Source organism: Onthophagus taurus, chromosome 5 (genome assembly GCF_036711975.1).
Source record: "Onthophagus taurus isolate NC chromosome 5, IU_Otau_3.0, whole genome shotgun sequence".
NCBI lineage: Eukaryota > Metazoa > Arthropoda > Insecta > Coleoptera > Scarabaeidae > Onthophagus > Onthophagus taurus.
Genome location: NC_091970.1, coordinates 11,407,552 through 11,431,106, shown reverse-complemented (window position 1 = coordinate 11,431,106; position 23,555 = coordinate 11,407,552). Strand labels below are relative to the sequence as shown.

At 30.8% G+C, this 23,555-nt stretch overlaps 1 protein-coding gene across 3 annotated transcripts in view; it reads left to right on the top strand.

Annotated features, from left to right (window-relative positions):
- LOC111423108 (inversin-B-like) overlaps nt 1-23,555 on the top strand; it is a 106,330-nt gene that overhangs the window by 75,582 nt on the left and 7,193 nt on the right. For all 3 annotated transcript variants that reach the window (XM_071195714.1, XM_071195716.1, XM_071195715.1), the window contains 3 exons: nt 13,486-13,669; nt 13,878-14,060; nt 14,138-14,245. In XM_071195714.1, the coding sequence (XP_071051815.1) occupies nt 13,486-13,669; nt 13,878-14,060; nt 14,138-14,245 (475 nt within the window). The remainder of the gene's footprint in view (nt 1-13,485; nt 13,670-13,877; nt 14,061-14,137; nt 14,246-23,555) is intronic.

The window sequence follows — 23,555 nt, the reverse complement described above, 5'->3', positions numbered from 1 at the left end:
TACAAAACGACAACGAGATCGATTTTATTACTTTATCGTTCTGCATTTTTATCCTTCACCATTTCCTCTTATAAATTTAACTACTATTTTTTTAATTTTTTATACGTAATTGATAAAAAAAAACAAATTTATTAATATCATAATTACACGTTCAGTGCTAATTAAATCCAACGGAACTTTCAGCAAGACTGAAAGAATTTTAAATAAAACTTCTTAGTTTGTGTTAAAAATCATAGTTTCTAGATAGTATCTCTATTTTTTAATTGGGAGGAGTGTTTTCAAATTGTAGTGCCAAAAAGAAGGGTTGCTATTGGTCATTTTTAAGCAAAAATTGCATCAGAAAAATTATGGCTAAACCCGAATGATTCTAGGTCAAGGTCTTGTGTTACTTGTAGTGTTAGCTCTAGTTTTAGTTAAAAAAAAACATACAAGATATTCGTCTTTATTGTCATTGGCATAGTAATAACAAAAGTAGGTATTCTAAATAAAAAGTAATCTCATAAAAACATTATCAGCGAAACTACATTTTTCATTACAAAACCTGGTGCATCAGGACATTGAGGACTAGGTAGCTAGTATCTTTTCTGACTTTATTCTTGTAACACACTCTGCATCGTTTTTTCATAACTTTTTCGTTTTTTTTATAATTTTTATAGAAAAATGACTTGCTAAATTAAGCTCATAATAAAATAAACGTTTCCCAGAGTGCTTATTGTCGTTATTATCTATGGAAGGATTTTCCTTACACAGGGATAGTACGCTACCATCTGATCCATACGATCGATAACACTCATATATTTATTATACTCTCTTTATTTCTCTCTTTTATTTTGAGTTAGCACAATTTCATTAGAAAATTCGATAGATATATACCCCACTAATTTTTGATCAAGATCGACTTTTTACATAAACGTTTTGCCAAGATCGACCCACATAGAAAGTCCAGATATAGATATTTCAGATTCATGATTTTCTTGACGATCGACGTTATGGCTACCACTGATTTAGAGCTTATAAATAAAAAATGATAATAATTGGGTTCAATCTTGTTATGGATCTAGTCTTTATGGTCCATTACTAAGGTTTTATGTATAAAAAATATTTCCCCATCGCTTTTATTTTATGAGTTATGATTGAGTTAATTTTCGAAAATCAACAATTTTGATTTTAATCGATTTAGAGCTTATAAATAAAAAATAGTAATAATTGGGTTCAATCTTGTTATGGATCTAGTCTTTATGGCCCATTACTAAGGTTTTATGTATAAAAAGTTTTTCTCCATCGCTTTTAGTTTTTGAGTTATGATTGAGTTAATTTTCGAAAATCAACAGTTTTGATGTTTAATCGATTTAGAGCTAATAAATAAAAAATGGTAATAATTGAGTTCAATCTTGTTATGGATCTAGTCTTTATGGCCCATTACTAAGGATTTATGTATAAAAAATAGTTCCCCACCGCTTTTATTTTATGAGTTATGATTGAGTTAATTTTCTAAAATCAACAATTTTGATGTTTAATCGATTTAGAGCTTATAAATAAAAAATGGTAATAATTGAGTTCAATCTTGTTATGGATCTAGTCTTTATGCTCCATTACTAAAGTTTTATGTATAAAAAGTATTTCCCCATCGCTTTTAGTTTTTGAGTTATGATTGAGTTAATTTTCTAAAATCAACAATTTTGATGTTTAACCGATTTAGAGCTTATAAATAAAAAATGGTAATAATTGGGTTCAATCTTGTTATGGATCTAGTCTTCATGGCCCATTACTAAGGTTTTATATATAAAAAATATTTCCCCATCGCTTTTATTTTATGAGTTATGTATGATTGAGTTAATTTTCGAAAATCAACAATTTTGATTTTAATCGATTTAGAGCTTATAAATAAAAAATGGTAATAAGTGAGTTCAATCTTGTTATGGATCTAGTCTTTATGCTCCATTACTAAGGTTTTATGTATAAAAAATATTTCCCCATCGCTTTTATTTTATGAGTTATGATTGAGTTAATTTTCTAAAATCAACAATTTTGATGTTTAATCGATTTAGAGCTTATAAATAAAAAATGGTAATAATTGAGTTCAATCTTGTTATGTATTTAGTCTTTATGGCCTATTACTAAGGTTTTATGTATAAAAAGTTTTTCTCCATCGCTTTTAGTTTTTGAGTTATGATTAAGTTAATTTTCGAAAATCAACAATTTTGATGTTTAATCGGTTTAGAGCTTATAAATAAAAATGGTAATAATTGAGTTCAATCGTTTTATGGATCTAGTCTTTATGGCCCATTACTAAGGTTTTATGTATAAAAAATATTTCTCCATCGCTTTTATTTTATGAATTATGATTGAGCTAATTTTCGAAAATCAACAATTTTGATGTTTAATCGATTTAGAGCTTATAAATAAAAAATAGTAATAATTAGGTTCAGTCTTATTATGGATTTAGTCTTTATGGCCCATTACTAAGGTTTTATGTATAAAAAATATTTCTCCATCGCTTTTAGTCTTTGAGTTATGATTGAGTTAATTTTCGAAAATCAACAATTTTGATGTTTAATCGATTTAGAGCTTATAAATAAAAAATGGTAATAATTGGGTTCAATCTTGTTATGGATCTAGTCTTTATGGCCCATTACTAAGGTTTTATGTATAAAAAGTTTTTCTCCATCGCTTTTAGTTTTTGAGTTATGATTAAGTTAATTTTCGAAAATCAACAATTTTGATGTTTAATCGGTTTAGAGCTTATAAATAAAAATGGTAATAATTGAGTTCAATCGTTTTATGGATCTAGTCTTTATGGCCCATTACTAAGGTTTTATGTATAAAAAATATTTCTCCATCGCTTTTATTTTATGAATTATGATTGAGCTAATTTTCGAAAATCAACAATTTTGATGTTTAATCGATTTAGAGCTTATAAATAAAAAATAGTAATAATTAGGTTCAGTCTTATTATGGATTTAGTCTTTATGGCCCATTACTAAGGTTTTATGTATAAAAAATATTTCCCCATCGCTTTTATTTTATGAGTTATGATTGAGTTAATTTTCGAAAATCAACAATTTTGATGTTTAATCTAATTTAGAGCTTATAAATAAAAAATGGCAATAATTGGGTTCAATCTTTTTATGGATCTAGTCTTTATGGCCCATTACTAAGATTTTATGTATAAAAAGTATTTCCCCATCGCTTTTAGATTTTGAGTTATGATTGAGTTAATTTTCTAAAATCAACAATTTTGATGTTTAATCGATTTAGAGCTTATAAATAAAAAATGGTAATAATTGAGTTCAATCTTGTTATGGATCTAGTCTTCATGGCCCATTACTAAGGTTTTATATATAAAAAATATTTCCCCATCGCTTTTATTTTATGAGTTATGTATGATTGAGTTAATTTTCTAAAATCAACAATTTTGATGTTTAACCGATTTAGAGCTTATAAATAAAAAATGGTAATAATTGGGTTCAATCTTGTTATGGATCTAGTCTTCATGGCCCATTACTAAGGTTTTATATATAAAAAATATTTCCCCATCGCTTTTATTTTATGAGTTATGTATGATTGAGTTAATTTTCGAAAATCAACAATTTTGATTTTAATCGATTTAGAGCTTATAAATAAAAAATGGTAATAATTGAGTTCAATCTTGTTATGTATTTAGTCTTTATGGCCTATTACTAAGGTTTTATGTATAAAAAGTATTTCCCCATCGCTTTTAGTTTTTGAGTTATGATTGAGTTAATTTTCGAAAACCAACAATTTTGATGTTTAATCGATTTAGAGCTTATAAATAAAAAATGGTAATAATTGGGTTCAATCTTATTATGGATCTAGTCTTTATGGCCCATTACTGAGGTTTTATGTATAAAAAGTTTTTCTCCATCGCTTTTAGTTTTTGAGTTATGATTGAGTTAATTTTCGAAAATCAACAATTTTGATGTTTAATCGATTTAGAGCTTATAAATAAAAAATGGTAACAATTGGGATCAATCTTGTTATGGATCTAGTCTTTATGCTCCATTACTAAGGTTTTATGTATAAAAAGTTTTTCCCCATCGCTTTTATTTTATGAGTTATGATTGAGTTAATTTTCAAAAATCAACAATTTTGATGTTTAATCGGTTTAGAGCTTATAAATAAAAAATGGTAATAATTGGGTTCAATCGTTTTATGGATCTAGTCTTTATGGTCCTTTACTAAGGTTTTATGTATAAAAAATATTTGCCCATCGCTTTTATTTTATGAGTTATGATTGAGTTAATTTTCGAAAATCAACAATTATGATTTTGATCGATTTAGAGCTTATAAATAAAAAATGGCAATAATTGAGTTCAATCTTGTTATGGATCTAGTCTTTATGCTCCATTACTAAGGTTTTATGTATAAAAAGTATTTCCCCATCGCTTTTAGTTTTTGAGTTATGATTGAGTTAATTTTCTAAAATCAACAATTTTGATGTTTAATCGATTTAGAGCTTATAAATAAAAAATGGTAATAATTGAGTTCAATCTTGTTATGGATCTAGTCTTTATGCTCCATTACTAAAGTTTTATGTATAAAAAGTATTTCCCCATCGCTTTTAGTTTTTGAGTTATGATTGAGTTAATTTTCTAAAATCAACAATTTTGATGTTTAACCGATTTAGAGCTTATAAATAAAAAATGGTAATAATTGGGTTCAATCTTGTTATGGATCTAGTCTTCATGGCCCATTACTAAGGTTTTATATATAAAAAATATTTCCCCATCGCTTTTATTTTATGAGTTATGTATGATTGAGTTAATTTTCGAAAATCAACAATTTTGATTTTAATCGATTTAGAGCTTATAAATAAAAAATGGTAATAAGTGAGTTCAATCTTGTTATGGATCTAGTCTTTATGCTCCATTACTAAGGTTTTATGTATAAAAAATATTTCCCCATCGCTTTTATTTTATGAGTTATGATTGAGTTAATTTTCTAAAATCAACAATTTTGATGTTTAATCGATTTAGAGCTTATAAATAAAAAATGGTAATAATTGAGTTCAATCTTGTTATGTATTTAGTCTTTATGGCCTATTACTAAGGTTTTATGTATAAAAAGTTTTTCTCCATCGCTTTTAGTTTTTGAGTTATGATTAAGTTAATTTTCGAAAATCAACAATTTTGATGTTTAATCGGTTTAGAGCTTATAAATAAAAATGGTAATAATTGAGTTCAATCGTTTTATGGATCTAGTCTTTATGGCCCATTACTAAGGTTTTATGTATAAAAAATATTTCTCCATCGCTTTTATTTTATGAATTATGATTGAGCTAATTTTCGAAAATCAACAATTTTGATGTTTAATCGATTTAGAGCTTATAAATAAAAAATAGTAATAATTAGGTTCAGTCTTATTATGGATTTAGTCTTTATGGCCCATTACTAAGGTTTTATGTATAAAAAATATTTCTCCATCGCTTTTAGTCTTTGAGTTATGATTGAGTTAATTTTCGAAAATCAACAATTTTGATGTTTAATCGATTTAGAGCTTATAAATAAAAAATGGTAATAATTGGGTTCAATCTTGTTATGGATCTAGTCTTTATGGCCCATTACTAAGGTTTTATGTATAAAAAGTTTTTCTCCATCGCTTTTAGTTTTTGAGTTATGATTAAGTTAATTTTCGAAAATCAACAATTTTGATGTTTAATCGGTTTAGAGCTTATAAATAAAAATGGTAATAATTGAGTTCAATCGTTTTATGGATCTAGTCTTTATGGCCCATTACTAAGGTTTTATGTATAAAAAATATTTCTCCATCGCTTTTATTTTATGAATTATGATTGAGCTAATTTTCGAAAATCAACAATTTTGATGTTTAATCGATTTAGAGCTTATAAATAAAAAATAGTAATAATTAGGTTCAGTCTTATTATGGATTTAGTCTTTATGGCCCATTACTAAGGTTTTATGTATAAAAAATATTTCCCCATCGCTTTTATTTTATGAGTTATGATTGAGTTAATTTTCGAAAATCAACAATTTTGATGTTTAATCTAATTTAGAGCTTATAAATAAAAAATGGCAATAATTGGGTTCAATCTTTTTATGGATCTAGTCTTTATGGCCCATTACTAAGATTTTATGTATAAAAAGTATTTCCCCATCGCTTTTAGATTTTGAGTTATGATTGAGTTAATTTTCTAAAATCAACAATTTTGATGTTTAATCGATTTAGAGCTTATAAATAAAAAATGGTAATAATTGAGTTCAATCTTGTTATGGATCTAGTCTTCATGGCCCATTACTAAGGTTTTATATATAAAAAATATTTCCCCATCGCTTTTATTTTATGAGTTATGTATGATTGAGTTAATTTTCTAAAATCAACAATTTTGATGTTTAACCGATTTAGAGCTTATAAATAAAAAATGGTAATAATTGGGTTCAATCTTGTTATGGATCTAGTCTTCATGGCCCATTACTAAGGTTTTATATATAAAAAATATTTCCCCATCGCTTTTATTTTATGAGTTATGTATGATTGAGTTAATTTTCGAAAATCAACAATTTTGATTTTAATCGATTTAGAGCTTATAAATAAAAAATGGTAATAATTGAGTTCAATCTTGTTATGTATTTAGTCTTTATGGCCTATTACTAAGGTTTTATGTATAAAAAGTATTTCCCCATCGCTTTTAGTTTTTGAGTTATGATTGAGTTAATTTTCGAAAACCAACAATTTTGATGTTTAATCGATTTAGAGCTTATAAATAAAAAATGGTAATAATTGGGTTCAATCTTATTATGGATCTAGTCTTTATGGCCCATTACTGAGGTTTTATGTATAAAAAGTTTTTCTCCATCGCTTTTAGTTTTTGAGTTATGATTGAGTTAATTTTCGAAAATCAACAATTTTGATGTTTAATCGATTTAGAGCTTATAAATAAAAAATGGTAACAATTGGGATCAATCTTGTTATGGATCTAGTCTTTATGCTCCATTACTAAGGTTTTATGTATAAAAAGTTTTTCCCCATCGCTTTTATTTTATGAGTTATGATTGAGTTAATTTTCAAAAATCAACAATTTTGATGTTTAATCGGTTTAGAGCTTATAAATAAAAAATGGTAATAATTGGGTTCAATCGTTTTATGGATCTAGTCTTTATGGTCCTTTACTAAGGTTTTATGTATAAAAAATATTTGCCCATCGCTTTTATTTTATGAGTTATGATTGAGTTAATTTTCGAAAATCAACAATTATGATTTTGATCGATTTAGAGCTTATAAATAAAAAATGGCAATAATTGAGTTCAATCTTGTTATGGATCTAGTCTTTATGCTCCATTACTAAGGTTTTATGTATAAAAAGTATTTCCCCATCGCTTTTAGTTTTTGAGTTATGATTGAGTTAATTTTCTAAAATCAACAATTTTGATGTTTAATCGATTTAGAGATTATAAATAAAAATTGGTAATAATTGGGTTCAATCTTGTTATGGATCTAGTCTTTATGGCCCATTACTAAGGTTTTATGTATAAAAAGTATTTCCCCATCGCTTTTAGTTTTTGAGTTATGATTGAGTTAATTTTCGAAAATCAACAATTTTGATGTTTAATCGATTTAGAGCTTATAAATAAAAAATGGTAATAATTGAGTTCAATCTTGTTATGGATCTAGTCTTTATGCTCCATTACCAAGGTTTTATGTATAAAAAATATTTCCCCAGCGCTTTTATTTTATGAGTTATGATTGAGTTAATTTTCGAAAATCAACAATTTTGATTTTAGTCGATTTAGAGCTTATAAATAAAAAATGGTAATAATTGGGTTCAATCTTTTTATGGATCTAGTCTTTATGGTCCATTACTAAGGTTTTATGTATAAAAAGTTTTTCCTCATCGCTTTTAGTTTTTGAGTTATGATTGAGTTAATTTTCGAAAACCAACAATTCTGATGTTTAATCGATTTAGAGCTTATAAATAAAAAATGGTAATAATTGGGTTCAATCTTATTATGGATCTAGTCTTTATGGCCCATTACTGAGGTTTTATGTATAAAAAGTTTTTCTCCATCGCTTTTAGTTTTTGAGTTATGATTGAGTTAATTTTCAAAAATCAACAATTTTGATGTTTAATCGGTTTAGAGCTTATAAATAAAAAATGGTAATAATTGGGTTCAATCGTTTTATGGATCTAGTCTTTATGGTCCTTTACTAAGGTTTTATGTATAAAAAATATTTGCCCATCGCTTTTATTTTATGAGTTATGATTGAGTTAATTTTCGAAAATCAACAATTATGATTTTAATCGATTTAGAGCTTATAAATAAAAAATGGCAATAATTGAGTTCAATCTTGTTATGGATCTAGTCTTTATGCTCCATTACTAAGGTTTTATGTATAAAAAGTATTTCCCCATCGCTTTTAGTTTTTGAGTTATGATTGAGTTAATTTTCGAAAATCAACAATTTTGATGTTTAATCGATTTAGAGATTATAAATAAAAATTGGTAATAATTGGGTTCAATCTTGTTATGGATCTAGTCTTTATGGCCCATTACTAAGGTTTTATGTATAAAAAGTATTTCCCCATCGCTTTTAGTTTTTGAGTTATGATTGTGTTAATTTTCAACAATTTTGATGTTTAATCGATTTAGAGCTTATAAATAAAAAATGGTAATAATTGGGTTCAATCTTGTTATGGATCTAGTCTTTGTGGTCCATTACTAAGGTTTTATGTATAAAAAATATTTCCCCATCGCTTTTATTTTATGAGTTATGATTGAGTTAATTTTTGATTATCAACAATTTTGACGTTTAATCGATTTAGAGCAGTGGTGTCCACTAATTTTTGATTAAAATCGACTTTTTATACAAATGTCTTGCCAAGATTGACCGAAGGGTTTAAAGTAATCTTCCTTTTTTTTTGTTCTGATACCCAAATATAAATATTTCAGATTCATGATTTTCTTGGCGATCGACTCAAAACTGCTTTGCGATCGACGTTATGGACACCACTGATATATACATTATCTCCCTCCTATCCTTCCACTTACCAATCATAACTTCATTTCAATAAGCAGCGCTTGTCTCTCCTTGTTGAAGTTTTTTTGTTACTACGTCTTTTGGAGCATCCTTTCTGCCTGCTCGAAGTGTGCCTGTGCAATAAGTATTTTTTTCAAGCCACTTTTCAGCCAAGCCCTAGCTGTTGTAGAAGTTATCTATAAATCTCGAGTAGCCACTATTCAAATAATTGTTTGCTGAATGCCCAGTGTATACCAGTAAGTTCAGGATAAGGCCATCTAATTCGGTAAGCATGTAGACTTTATTCCGTACTTATGTCTCTTGTTTTTCAAATATTGTCTAAAGGTGAGTCTTTCCCTCCATAGTAACATTGATTCATATAGGAACATTTATGAACCTTCCACGTTAGCAAAATCAGAATCTTCTAATTTACGTCTAAGTTCGTCATGTGTAAATTTCCTGATTGTATTTTACGCCTTTTGGCGCCAGAAGTACTCGGTTGATCCATTACACTAACACTCACAATGATCTACTAATAACTGAGAGAAAGAAACATCATTAATGTAAATAAAAGTACGTCAATGAGTTTATCATTGAGTGATGTTTGGCTATGTGACGTGTCTTTAACAGATACTGTAGTACTCTATTATGATTTATACGAACGCCGAGATGACTGATATGCATTTCATGGATGGACTTGCTGATGGCAATTCATCAGAAGCTAGGAGGGAAGGACGTGGAGGGCCAGGAAGATCAGTGACTGCAAGAACGGTACAATTGGAACAGAATGTGCTGGACATGATAGAGGAAGATCCTGATAGTTCTGCGCGAAGAATTGCAAATACTTTGAATGTAAGACAATTTGGAAAATTCTTAAGGACAATTTGTTGTGTCAGTATTATACTACCTGCAGATTTTTCTCCACGTATTATATTATGTCAATCGATATTACAAACATTAGTTCGCATCCCTCTATTCCTAACACAGATTCTTTTTACCGATGAAGCCAGTTTCCCAAGAAATACAATAAGGAATTTTTATAATAATCATGGGTGGACACAGGAAAATCCGCATGAGGTATGTGAAGATCATTTTCAACATTAATTCTCCTTGAATGTTTGGGTTGGAATTGTGGATGATTATTTAATTGGACCGGTATTGCTACCAGGAAGACTTACTGGTGTGGTGTATCGCAACTCTTTGGCAGAAACGCTGCCTGAGTTTGGTTGCTTCTAATTTTTTAACAACAACATACGGAAATCGCTGGATTGGTCGAGGTGTGCGACTCACATAGCCTGCTCGATCCCTAGACTTAAACCCCCTGGATTATTTTTTCTGGGGATATCTGAAGTCATTAGTTTACGCTAGGACAGTGGAGAATTTGGACGATTTGTAACTCGTTGTACACCTACAACGAGTCAATTAGAAACGACCCTGATGGACGGGTTATGTCCATTACTTCAGGGTCGGCATCTGCGTGGGGGCAGACTTTTGAGGAAGGAAAGTGTGTACTCAGTAGGAGCGCCAACAATTCCTTAGCATCCTTAGTGTATTTACCATCTTGTTTGCATAGGTGGCCTAGATCAGTGTTGAGATCTTTTGCCAAGATCTTATGCAGACGAGCAACTGTAGGCGTATTGTCTATGCCTTCACAGAAGCTGCGCCAGGTTTTTTTTTGGCTTTGCGGATAACCAAGTTATATTCCGTTAGGGCTTTCCTATAGAGGTCCCATGTTTGCTCTAGTTTAGAATTCCTGACTTTACTATATATTAAAGTATGATGTAGGTAAAAGTAAAAACTTTTTGAGAAATACTAAAATGTTTAATTCAATTCAAGCAGACATGTTTCTGGATGAAAAGTGCTGGATGTTGGCCCTTACCTTTTTTTTCGGAGCTAACCTTACCTGTACCCTTCTTGGGGTCCTTGGCGGTTCCGGAAGTTCCTGATGTTGGTTCGGGTTCTACCTTCTGAGGCGTAGGCTAGCCGTCTTTTGCCTCAGGGTGATTTGGCCGAACTTGTAGCTAACCTTATAGTTAGGCTCTCTACAGAGGGATGGTCAACGGACAACGTAAGAAAGGCACTGCTGCCTTCGGTCGTCCTTTATCGTTCTGAACTTTAACAATTTTTAAAATGCGGTCTGATTTCTCATCCGCACTGTTGGAGAAATAGGCGTTCATGATAGTCGCTCTAGGTAGCTCCTTTTCATCGATAGCCATTAGGGATGCCCCTTCCATGGTTGTAGGGTTGGAGTTATGGACTTTATCCAGTCCGCTGTTTCCTGATTTTCGCAGTTGACTACCAGCAAATGTGGTGCCGAGGAACTTAGGATTGATTTCGCCTTTATGTCCCTCGCTAAGGTCCACAATTCTTGAGATGATGACCTCTTGAATAGCCTGCATTTGGGCTGTTGTGAGGTTCACCTCTGGAAATAGGGAATCTGCAATTCCCATCTTTTTACCTTCCAACACCTGCTTGAAGCTGGCAGCTGTAGGTTTTTGCTCATGCGGAAGATTGCCTCTGCTAGGAACGCTACGCCGGCATTGTGCTTTCGTAGCGAGGTCTTTTAGCCCTTTTCTCCTCCTCACTGATAGGCTGTGTGGCCTTTGCTCGGGCTTCCTCGTTGTTTGACCAGCCACTTAAGCCTTTTCCGTGCTGCACCGCTTAACTTTTTCTCTTTGACTTGGAGCTTCTCAATGCTTTCCTGGAATTCGATGGTCGCAGACGTTAAGACTCTGCGCTTTCACTTGTTGAAGGCGATTTCTGCCTTGATGCGCCCGGAGTTGCATCTACCTCTTTTATGGCCTCTTGTTACTCTGTTCCATGAAAGTCTCACGAGTAGCTAGGGAAAGGAGGTCCACCGCAACAGAGCCGCAGTAAGAGGATTTTGTTGAAATTCCCAGGTATCCAGAGTCCGCTTATTAGGAACCAAGTATTTCCCTCTTGGCCAACGTAATTAAGCGATAAAAGTTTTCGGCATAAGCTGTTCCACCTTGACTTTGGGGTTTTTAATGAGGTTGTCTCCTCTTGATCTTGGCGGTTAAGCCAAGATCCCCCGTGCTGGAATCCAGCACATGGTATGACAGTTGCTGTAAACAACTAAATAAAATAACTAAACAACAAACTCTATCTGTTTATTGTCTCTTTTTCTATACCCAATATCTTTCTCACTTCTAAAATTCTTTATGGCCTTGAAAAACAGTGAGGTTTGGCAAAATACTGGAAAGTATCTCGCCAAACCTTTCTCGGTTCTCTCTTTTTGCATACTACACCATGTGTTTAGTCGTTATTCTTTGATTTTTGTAAGCCTTGTATATTTCTCCTTGGTTTTATCAGCTAGGTAGACTCTCCATAGTATTTTCTTCTTATTGTTTATCTGCCCCTTAACTTTGTTATTCCAGCAAGCAGTTAGTTTCTGTCTCGTATTCATTAATGAAACCACTTCTTTCAATATTTCTTTAATAATTCGCCTTGCTTTTATTCAAGCCATTCATCTCTTTTACATTCCAAGTACTCATACATCATGATGTAGCATGCCTATTGCGTTAACCTTTTCCATATTTTTCATTTGTGTGGGTTGTTATCAATTTTCCATCCGGATTATTTCCTCTTCTTAGTTTTTTTTTAATTCTGCAGGTTATCATCATCATCATCACCCAGCCTCTAAAGTCTACTGCTATACGTACGCCATGTTTACGTTATGTTTGCTTCCATAACTCCCTACCCTGCGCAATTTGCACCCAGATAGTGTGGATATACCTTAAATCGTCTGGTTGGAGCATGGCTTCTGTTTCCTAAAAGCATTTTGTCTTGGTTTCAATTCCATAATGTTCTTGGTCCATTGATCTTCGTTTAGCTTCACAATTGCCTAGTTCTAGTTCAACTTCAAAGTAGTAATTTATGTTTGTGCCCAAGTCGTCCCATTCTATCTCTTTCCACATATGGTGAGAGACTGTTCTTTTATTTCTAGTAGTTTTTAATCCGATAGTAGAATTTTGGTATAATAGGAAACTATACAGTGTGTTAATTAATTATCGTACCCGACGTCATCATTGCAAGTATGCAACCAGTATCACAGTGCAATACGCATCATACGCAAATCGCGTATTGCAATACTAGTACTGTGATATTGGTTGCATACTTGCAATGATGACGTGGGGTACGATAATTAATTAACAATTTGTGTTCAATTTATGTTTCCTTTTGAGTACAATCCGAGCTTATAAATATATTTTCACCTTTTATTTATTTAAGAAGAAACATTTATATAACATAAATAAATTATATTATATAAGATCGTAAAAAACTTTTCTTCTTTTATTATCCTTGATCTTGATCGTTCCGCTTTGTTTATAACCAAAATAAAAAAAAAGGGAAAAGAAGAGTAACTTTCTCTTCCACAATTTAAATTAAAGAAATTTAATTTACAAATTGGTTAATTAACCCACCTTTTCTTTCCGTTTCTTTTTTTGGTTAATTATTGTTCTCGTTTCAGTGCAAACACTCAAATGGATAACGACGTAACGCCGGTTTATTTGGCTGCGCAAGAAGGCCACTTGGAAGTGCTAAAATTCCTAGTTTTGGAAGCCGGAGGATCTTTATACGTGAGGGCTAAAGATGGAATGGCACCAATTCACGCAGCGAGCCAAATGGGCTGTTTAAATTGTGTTAAATGGATGGTGAGATTACAATCGATCTTTCTCTCGTTTAATGTCCGGATACAAAGCGGTTATTACGAAATCGTAAATCTTTTTGAAACCAAGTGATTAAAACCAAGAAGTGAAAGTCAAAACGCGAACAATAACCAATAACTCATAATTTTTTCCAATCATAAATTCGACCATAAATCGTTTATTACTTTGAGTAAAATTTCTTTTTTTTTGTTAGATTCAAGATCAAGGTGTTGATCCGAATTTAAGGGACGGTGATGGAGCGACCCCTTTGCACTTCGCTGCCTCAAGAGGTCACCTGGAAACGGTCCGTTGGCTATTAAAACACGGCGCGAGATTGTCCTTGGACAAATATGGAAAAAGTCCGATTAATGACGCTGCGGAAAATCAACAGGTCGAGGTACAATAATAACGTTGTTAAGCTGTACATCCGGTGACGAAAATAACAAAAAAAATTCGATTTATTTTTTTGTTTAGTGTCTTACCGTGTTGGTTCAACACGGAGCAACACCGGATTATAAAGAAGGAACCGAGAAAAAACACGGATCTTGTTCGTGTACGAGAAAGAGTGAAAATTTTAAAAGGGTAAGTTAATATCTCAACTTAAATTATTACCATCTAATAATATTACTTGAATATTGTATAAATAATATCAAATTATATCATAAACTGTCTTAATGATTGTGAAGAATCATGGAAATTCCGAAAGAATTTCTTCAAAACTTCGTCATTATTGCAAGTATGCAACCAATATCACAGTATACCCGATTTCCGTATTACATTGTGATATTGGTTGCATACTTGCAATGAGGTGCGATAATTAATTAACACATTGTAGTCAAAAATGTCTTAATACTTCAAATGCATCTCAAATAAATCCGTGGAGTCTTTAAACATTCCTTGAAATTTCATGAAAGTTCTTTTAAAAATTGTTACGAAATTCTTACGTGTCTGATTCACTTCAATCTTATCTTTTCATCTATCTTCTTCTTCCCAAAAATTATTCTGTTTAGAGTAAGTTACTTGTTATTTATTATCTAAGTCTTTGGAAAATCGAGTTGGAATCATGGAATTTGGACAAGTTGCAATAAAAAGAGTGTCGATTCTAATAAATAAAGCTAAATTATTATTAAAGTTGGATTAAAAAAGTTGTGGGTGATTAAATCAAAAAATGTCTAAGAATGAATGTTTTAGTAGAAATGAAAGTTTCTAAATCTTTGGAAAATCGGGTTGGAATCATGAAATTTGGGCAAGTTGCAATAGAAAGGGTGTAGTTTCTAATAAATAAAGCTAAATTATTATTAAAGTTGGATTAAAAAAGTTGTGGGTGATTAAATCAAAAAATGTCTAAGGATGAAGGTTTTAGTAGAAATGAAAGGTTCTAAGTCTTTGGAAAATCGGGTTGGAATCATGAGATTTGGACAAGTTGCAATAAAAAGAGTGTCGATTCTAATAAATAAACCTAATTTACTATTAAAGTTGGATTAAAAAAGTTGTGGGTGACTAAATCCAAAAATGTCCAAAAATGAATGTTTTAAGAGAAATGAAAGTTTCTAAGTCTTTGGAAAATCGGGTTGGAATCATGAAATTTGGACAAGTTGCAATAAAAAGAGTGTAGATTCTAATAAATAAAGCTAAATTATTATTAAAGTTGGATTAAAAAAGTTGTGGGTGATTAAATCAAAAAATGTCTAAGGATGAAGGTTTTAGTAGAAATGAAAGGTTCTAAGTCTTTGGAAAATCGGGTTGGAATCATGAGATTTGGACAAGTTGCAATAAAAAGAGTGTCGATTCTAATAAATAAACCTAATTTACTATTAAAGTTGGATTAAAAAAGTTGTGGGTGATTAAATCCAAAAATGTCCAAAAATGAATGTTTTAAGAGAAATGAAAGTTTCTAAGTCTTTGGAAAATCGGGTTGGAATCATGAAATTTGGACAAGTTGCAATAAAAAGGGTGTTGTTTCTAATAAATAATTCTAAATTATTATTAAATTTGGATTAAAAAAGTTGTAAGTGATTAAATCAAAAAATGTCTAAGGATGAATGTTTTAGTAGAAATGAAAGTTTCTAAGTCTTTGGAAAATCGAGTTGGAATCATGAAATTTGGGCAAGTTGCAGTAAAAAGGGTGTCGATTCTAATAAATAAAGCTAAATTATTATTAAAGTTGGATTAAAAAAGTTGTGGGTGATTAAATCAAAAAATGTCTAAGGATGAATGTTTTAGTAGAAATGAAAGTTTCTAAGTCTTTGGAAAATTGGGTTCGAATCATGAAATTTGGACAAGTTGCAATAAAAAGAGTGTCGATTCTAATAAATAAAGCTAAATTATTATTAAAGTTGGATTAAAAAGGTTGTGGGTGATTAAATCAAAAAATGTCTAAGAATGAATGTTTTAGTAGAAATGAAAGTTTCTAAGTCTTTGGAAAATTGGGTTGGAATCATGAAATTTGGGCAAGTTGTAATAAAAAGGGTGTAGATTCTAATAAATAAAGCTAAATTATTATTAAAGTTGGATTAAAAAAGTTGTGGGTGATTAAATCAAAAAATTTCCAAAAATGAATGTTTTAAGAGAAATGAATGTTTCTAAGTCTTTGGAAAATCGGGTTGGAATCATGAAATTTCCACAAGTTGCAATAAAAAGAGTGTAGATTCTAATAAATAAAGCTAAATTATTATTAACGTTGGATTAAAAAAGTTGTGGGTGATTAAATCAAAAAATGTCTAAGAATGAATGTTTTAGTAGAAATGAAAGTTTCTAAATCTTTGGAAAATCGGGTTGGAATCATGAAATTTGGGCAAGTTGCAATAGAAAGGGTGTAGTTTCTAATAAATAAAGCTAAATTATTATTAAAGTTGGATTAAAAAAGTTGTGGGTGATTAAATCAAAAAATGTCTAAGGATGAAGGTTTTAGTAGAAATGAAAGGTTCTAAGTCTTTGGAAAATCGGGTTGGAATCATGAGATTTGGACAAGTTGCAATAAAAAGAGTGTCGATTCTAATAAATAAACCTAATTTACTATTAAAGTTGGATTAAAAAAGTTGTGGGTGACTAAATCCAAAAATGTCCAAAAATGAATGTTTTAAGAGAAATGAAAGTTTCTAAGTCTTTGGAAAATCGGGTTGGAATCATGAAATTTGGACAAGTTGCAATAAAAAGAGTGTAGATTCTAATAAATAAAGCTAAATTATTATTAAAGTTGGATTAAAAAAGTTGTGGGTGATTAAATCAAAAAATGTCTAAGGATGAAGGTTTTAGTAGAAATGAAAGGTTCTAAGTCTTTGGAAAATCGGGTTGGAATCATGAGATTTGGACAAGTTGCAATAAAAAGAGTGTCGATTCTAATAAATAAACCTAATTTACTATTAAAGTTGGATTAAAAAAGTTGTGGGTGATTAAATCCAAAAATGTCCAAAAATGAATGTTTTAAGAGAAATGAAAGTTTCTAAGTCTTTGGAAAATCGGGTTGGAATCATGAAATTTGGACAAGTTGCAATAAAAAGGGTGTTGTTTCTAATAAATAATTCTAAATTATTATTAAATTTGGATTAAAAAAGTTGTAAGTGATTAAATCAAAAAATGTCTAAGGATGAATGTTTTAGTAGAAATGAAAGTTTCTAAGTCTTTGGAAAATCGAGTTGGAATCATGAAATTTGGGCAAGTTGCAGTAAAAAGGGTGTCGATTCTAATAAATAAAGCTAAATTATTATTAAAGTTGGATTAAAAAAGTTGTGGGTGATTAAATCAAAAAATGTCTAAGGATGAATGTTTTAGTAGAAATGAAAGTTTCTAAGTCTTTGGAAAATTGGGTTCGAATCATGAAATTTGGACAAGTTGCAATAAAAAGAGTGTCGATTCTAATAAATAAAGCTAAATTATTATTAAAGTTGGATTAAAAAGGTTGTGGGTGATTAAATCAAAAAATGTCTAAGAATGAATGTTTTAGTAGAAATGAAAGTTTCTAAGTCTTTGGAAAATTGGGTTGGAATCATGAAATTTGGGCAAGTTGTAATAAAAAGGGTGTAGATTCTAATAAATAAAGCTAAATTATTATTAAAGTTGGATTAAAAAAGTTGTGGGTGATTAAATCAAAAAATTTCCAAAAATGAATGTTTTAAGAGAAATGAATGTTTCTAAGTCTTTGGAAAATCGGGTTGGAATCATGAAATTTCCACAAGTTGCAATAAAAAGAGTGTAGATTCTAATAAATAAAGCTAAATTATTATTAACGTTGGATTAAAAAAGTTGTGGGTGATTAAATCAAAAAATGTCCAAAAATGAATGTTTTAGGAGAAATGAATGTTTCTAAGTCTTTGGAAAATCGCGTTGGAATCTTGAAATTTGGACAAGTTGCAATAAAAAGAGTGTAGATTCTAATAAATAAAGCTAAATTATTATTAACGTTGGATTAAAAAAGTTGTGGGTGATTAAATCAAAAAATGTCCAAAAATGAATGTTTTAGGAGAAATGAATGTTTCTAAGTCTTTGGAAAATCGCGTTGGAATCTTGAAATTTGGACAAGTTGCAATAAAAAGAGTGTAGATTCTAATAAATAAAGCTAAATTATTATTAAAGTTCGATTAAAAAAGTTGTGGGTGATTAAATCAAAAAAGGTCTAAGGATGAAGGTTTTAGTAGAAATGAAAGTTTCTAAGTCTTTGGAAAATCGGGTTGGAATTATGAAATTTCCACAAGTTGCAATAAAAAGAGTGTAGATTCTAATAAATAAAGCTAAATTATTATTAACGTTGGATTAAAAAAGTTGTGGGTGATTAAATCAAAAAATGTCCAAAAATGAATGTTTTAGGAGAAATGAATGTTTCTAAGTCTTTGGAAAATCGCGTTGGAATCTTGAAATTTGGACAAGTTGCAATAAAAAGAGTGTAGATTCTAATAAATAAAGCTAAATTATTATTAAAGTTCGATTAAAAAAGTTGTGGGTGATTAAATCAAAAAATGTCTCAGGATGAAGGTTTTAGTAGAAATGAAAGTTTCTAAGTCTTTGGAAAATCGGGTTGGAATCATGAAATTTGGGCAAGTTGCAATAAAAAGGGTGTAGTTTCTAATAAATAAAGCTAAATTATTATTAAGGTTGAATTGAAAAAGTTATGGGTGATTAAATCAAAAAATGTCTAAGAATGAATGTTTTAGTAGAAATGAAAGTTTCTAAGTCTTTGGAAAATTATTCTGTTTAGAGTAGGATATACGTTGTTTGTTGTCCTTATTCTTGCGTTTATGTCTAAATCTATCCTTCTATCTTGTGATGTTGTACTGCCAAAGTACTTATATTCTTTCGGGTTATTTCTTATTTCCTTTTTATACAACTAACTTCCTTACCTTTTTATGGAAATAATACTTGGAAATTCAGAATCTTCTGTTTTTAAAGTTTTCGATAGTCGTTGTAAATTCAATATATTACAAAAACTGTTAGGCAACCTTTAGAAACATTGAAAATCCCTCCTAGATTTTTGAGAATCCGAGAGTCTCAAGAATTTCTTAACGATTTTCACAAGAAGTTTTATGGATTTGCAAAGAATGTTTAACGACATCAAGGGTTTATTTGAGATTCATTTAAAGCATTTTTAACTACTTTCAAGAATTTTCAAACGATTACTAATACAGTGTGTTAATTAATTATCGTACTCGACGTCATCATTGCAAGTATGCAACCAATATCACAGTATTGGTATTGCAATGCGCAAATCGCGTATTATAAAATACACTGTATTAGCAATCGTTGAAAAATTCTTAATTGTTCAAATGGATATCTAATAAATTCCTGAAAATCTAGGAATTATGAACCATTTTTTGAAAATCATTTCAAGTAAATCCCAGAAACTTTTAAAAATGCTATGGAATCCTTGAAAATTGGTGTAAATCCTCTACAAATCTTTTACATATTTTTGGACATATTAAAAAAATCCATGTCAATCTAGATCTATCCCTAATAAATTTAAAAAAGTATATTCGTCTTTGAAAAATCTCAAACCTACGCGAAAATTCATCAAATTCTTAGGAATTACTTGGATGTGTACTAGGAACTTTCTAGAATATCTTGGATATACTCCGAAAAATTGATCTCCAATAAATGATAAAAACTTTTAGGCATCTTTAAAAACTATGAAAATACCTCAAATCCTGAAAATTCTAAAGAGTAGGCCTATTTTACAAATAGATACCGAATAAATTCCTAAAAATCTTGGAACTGACCAACATTTTTCGAAAATCTTTGAAAAAATCATCAAGAAATTCTTCACAAGTTTTTAAAAAGAGGATTTACTTGATTTTAAAAAAGTGCTTTTTATAGCAGATAATGTTTAATTTTAAAGAAACTTTGATCTGCTATATCTCGCTATATATTAAGACTATTAATGCGGTTTTTTCAGCCTGTCAGCGGTTTTTTGAATCACCCTGTATATTTACACTTAAAAAGCTATAATATGGCCTCTAATTCATTGCTATAATGATTTCATCAACAAAACATGTTAACCTTTTATTGCAAGTGAAGTCTTAACATTTTATTAATATCCATAAAATTAATGACTATGAGGAGCACAACTTTATAACGATTAACATCTAAGCCATCCACGCCTGACGAATTTGTTTTAATGAAGAAATAAGACGTAATAGTTCATCATTCTCAACCAAATCGATCTTTAAAATAAAATAAATTAATATTGGGTCAAGAGTTAAATTCTTTTACAAGATGTTCCTATTGGTTGTTTATAGTGTGGGGGATAATTTCACAAATCTGGTGTCTACATACCGCAATGTTATTACACGGTTCTTCACGGCGTTGTTTTAGAATTAATCTGAAATGTGTTTTATGTGTAGAATGTATTTTATGCTCCGTAAATGAGTATTAGTTAAATTATGGTATTCACCAAACACGTAGAACAATCAGTGTCTGCTCTAATTTCTAACTGTTAATTCTAAGTTATCTTGCTACCTACCATTCATACTTGACCGTGATAAAAAGTTTAGTGGAATTTTGTTGATTATGGACGCTACCGTTGGCTATGACCTGCATTTGTGTGAAAAGAATCCATCATTTTTTTTTTGCATCAACTTCTGGTAGCAGTTTACAACTGCGGTAATACCACGAGAAATGGATAACTTTTTTGTTGGATGGCATAGTGTTATTGTAATGCCAATTATTTCTTCTTTCGTCTGAAGCATTTCGTTCTCTGCAAGTTCAATTAACTCATTATTCGAAAGTGGCTGGCAAGCAGCATCCACCAAATTCAACACATCGTCTTTTTCCAAGTCTTCAAAACCAACTTCTTTTGCTAAACTTAATATGTTTTGTCTAATTTCTGGAAGGATTTCTGCTCATCCCATAATTTGCCAATATTGTCTACACTCTACAGCATATTAAAGTGCCCCAAAAACTCATTAATTTCCTATCGGTTTCATTAACAAGTTTTTGAAATGTTTTCTGCAAGTAATAAGCTTTGAATGTTGCTACTAGTCTTAACAGGTAAGATCCAACAAAAAAGTTTGGATGTCAAAAAGCTTTTATCAAGATTGGTTCAATAACCACATTTGTCTTGGAGTGAAAGAATACCTTTCGAAGAACAATTTGAGTTAAAAAATTCTGCTTCTTTTGGATAACATCCCACCAATATATCGGACCTGCCTGAAAATGTGAAAATTGAATACCTGCCTAAAAATACAACTACAATGACTCAGCCAATGGATCAAGGACTAGTAGCAACATTCAAAGCTTATAACTTACTCTAATCGATAGTGACGGAGTGGTTCGAGAATCATATCGATTTTAGATTCGGAAGTCTCGTCATCTTCAACAATGACTTCATGCGCAATCTTTTTCTTGTTTTACTTTTATTTCTTTCAGCAGCTTTAGGCAGGGGAAAACAATCTTCTGGGGTTAAGCCTATGGAAGTTGTTCCAATTAAAATAGCCTTCTTGACTTATTTTTGCTACGTGCTCTTCTTTTTCTGGAATTCTTTCTTCAGCCCTCTGAGGCACGTCATTTTCTTTGGAATTAACCAGAGGATGGCACAAAATCAACATCATTGAACCTTAATCGATTGATGAGCCAAATGTCAGTAGTTAAGAAACCAGAAACGATATTTTTGGGTGTAAAAGAAGCAAGATATAGCTCCTTCGTTATGCCTGCCATATCAGCAATCGTGACACTTCTACCAGGGTGCGTCCGCAACCAGTCAGCTAGGGCGACCTTCTGGTAACTTTTAAAGGGACCATAAACAGTGGTTGTAATTTGTGTGTGCTGTGTGGAGGAAATTATACTAAGGCGTACCTAATGGCTTCAACACTAATGTCGTTAAAAAGATAAAGAACGCGATTGTAAATTGAGCTATGTGTGTGTTTTTGAATATGCATTAGCACCTCAATGAACGATTCTTTGGTCATCCAGCATGTTTTATTTGCAATTCTTATCGATTCTGGTCTATCCAAGAATCCGTCCTTCATGTTAACCCTTGGGTAAATAAAAACAGATTATCAAAAAACACTTTTACATTGGCCTGGTTGAATGACATGTTGCGGGCATGGATTGTATTTTCTGGTTTTCTTACGAATTGTTTGTGGTCCCTCATCATTCTCTTCACCCAATCAATTCCTGCCATTTTGTTTTCATCCCACAGCTTAGAATAGGGCAGTTTCATTAACTTTGCATACTCATAACCAAGTTCTTGCGTTTTCTTGTAAGTGAAACCATAATGCAGATTCGAAGCTTTCAGCAAGTAATCTACTATCAGTAGTTCTTGCTTAGTGAACACTTTTTTCTTTAATTGATTTTTTCCTTTATCTACTAACTTAACGGTCTTTAAACAAAGTTCTGTATCAGATTCTCCCAAATCTGCTTCCTCTAATGTCAACTACCTGATCATCTAAGTTTGCTTTTAACATCTGAACACTCTTGTGTAGCATCGATTTGGATAAATAATATTCAACAGCATGTCTCAGACTAGATTGTCGTTTTAGCACTTTCTTAACAGCTTTTAAAACATTTTACTCGTCGATCGTCGGTCTTCCTAAAAGTTTACTCTATAAGAACATCCAAAATAACTCACCTCAAAAGATAGTAAGAAAAAAAGCAGGGCCAAAAAATTTTACCGTTTTCACGAATACAGCACGATCGGCCATTACTTCGTTATTGTTTGTGTACGGGTGATCAACTTTTGAACACGTATTTAAGAGGGTCTATGACTTTGTTGTTTTGCTACTCAGCATTAATATCATTGGATTGTATTACATTCTTTTTGTTATTGGTGCAAGTAAATTCAGTAGTAAAATTGTCCAGTTCGCGCTTTTCTGCCAAAGAACAAATTTTATCGAATTTATTCTTTTCATCGTGAATGCACTGTATGTATATTGTTGTTTGTTAATGTTTGTGTTCAATATTTATCAATAAATTTTTAGCTCTAAGCAGTATCTGGACTTCTACAACCAGTATCTAGTTTTCGAATAGTAATTATAGATGCAGTATCCCAAGCGGTATCTAAATTGCCACAAGTATTACCTGGTCTTCTAATAGCAGTTATAGTTGTCTCCAAGCATTATCTGGCTTCTACAAGTAGTTATAGTTGTCTCCATGCAGTATTTAGCCCTCTATTAGCACTTATAGATGTCCCCAAGCAAGAAATAGATTGCCACAAGCATTATCTAGACTTTTAATAGCAGTTATAGTTGTTTCCAATCAGTATCTAGATAGTCACAAGCATTATCTACTCTTCTATTAGCAGTTATAAATGTCCCCAAGTAGTATCTAGTCTTCTAATAACAGTTATAGTTATCTCCAAGCATTACTACTCTTCTATTAGTAGTTATAGATTTTCCTAAGTAGTATCTAGTCTTCCAATAAAAGTTATAGTTGTCTTCAAGCATTATCTGGTCTTCTAATAGCAGTT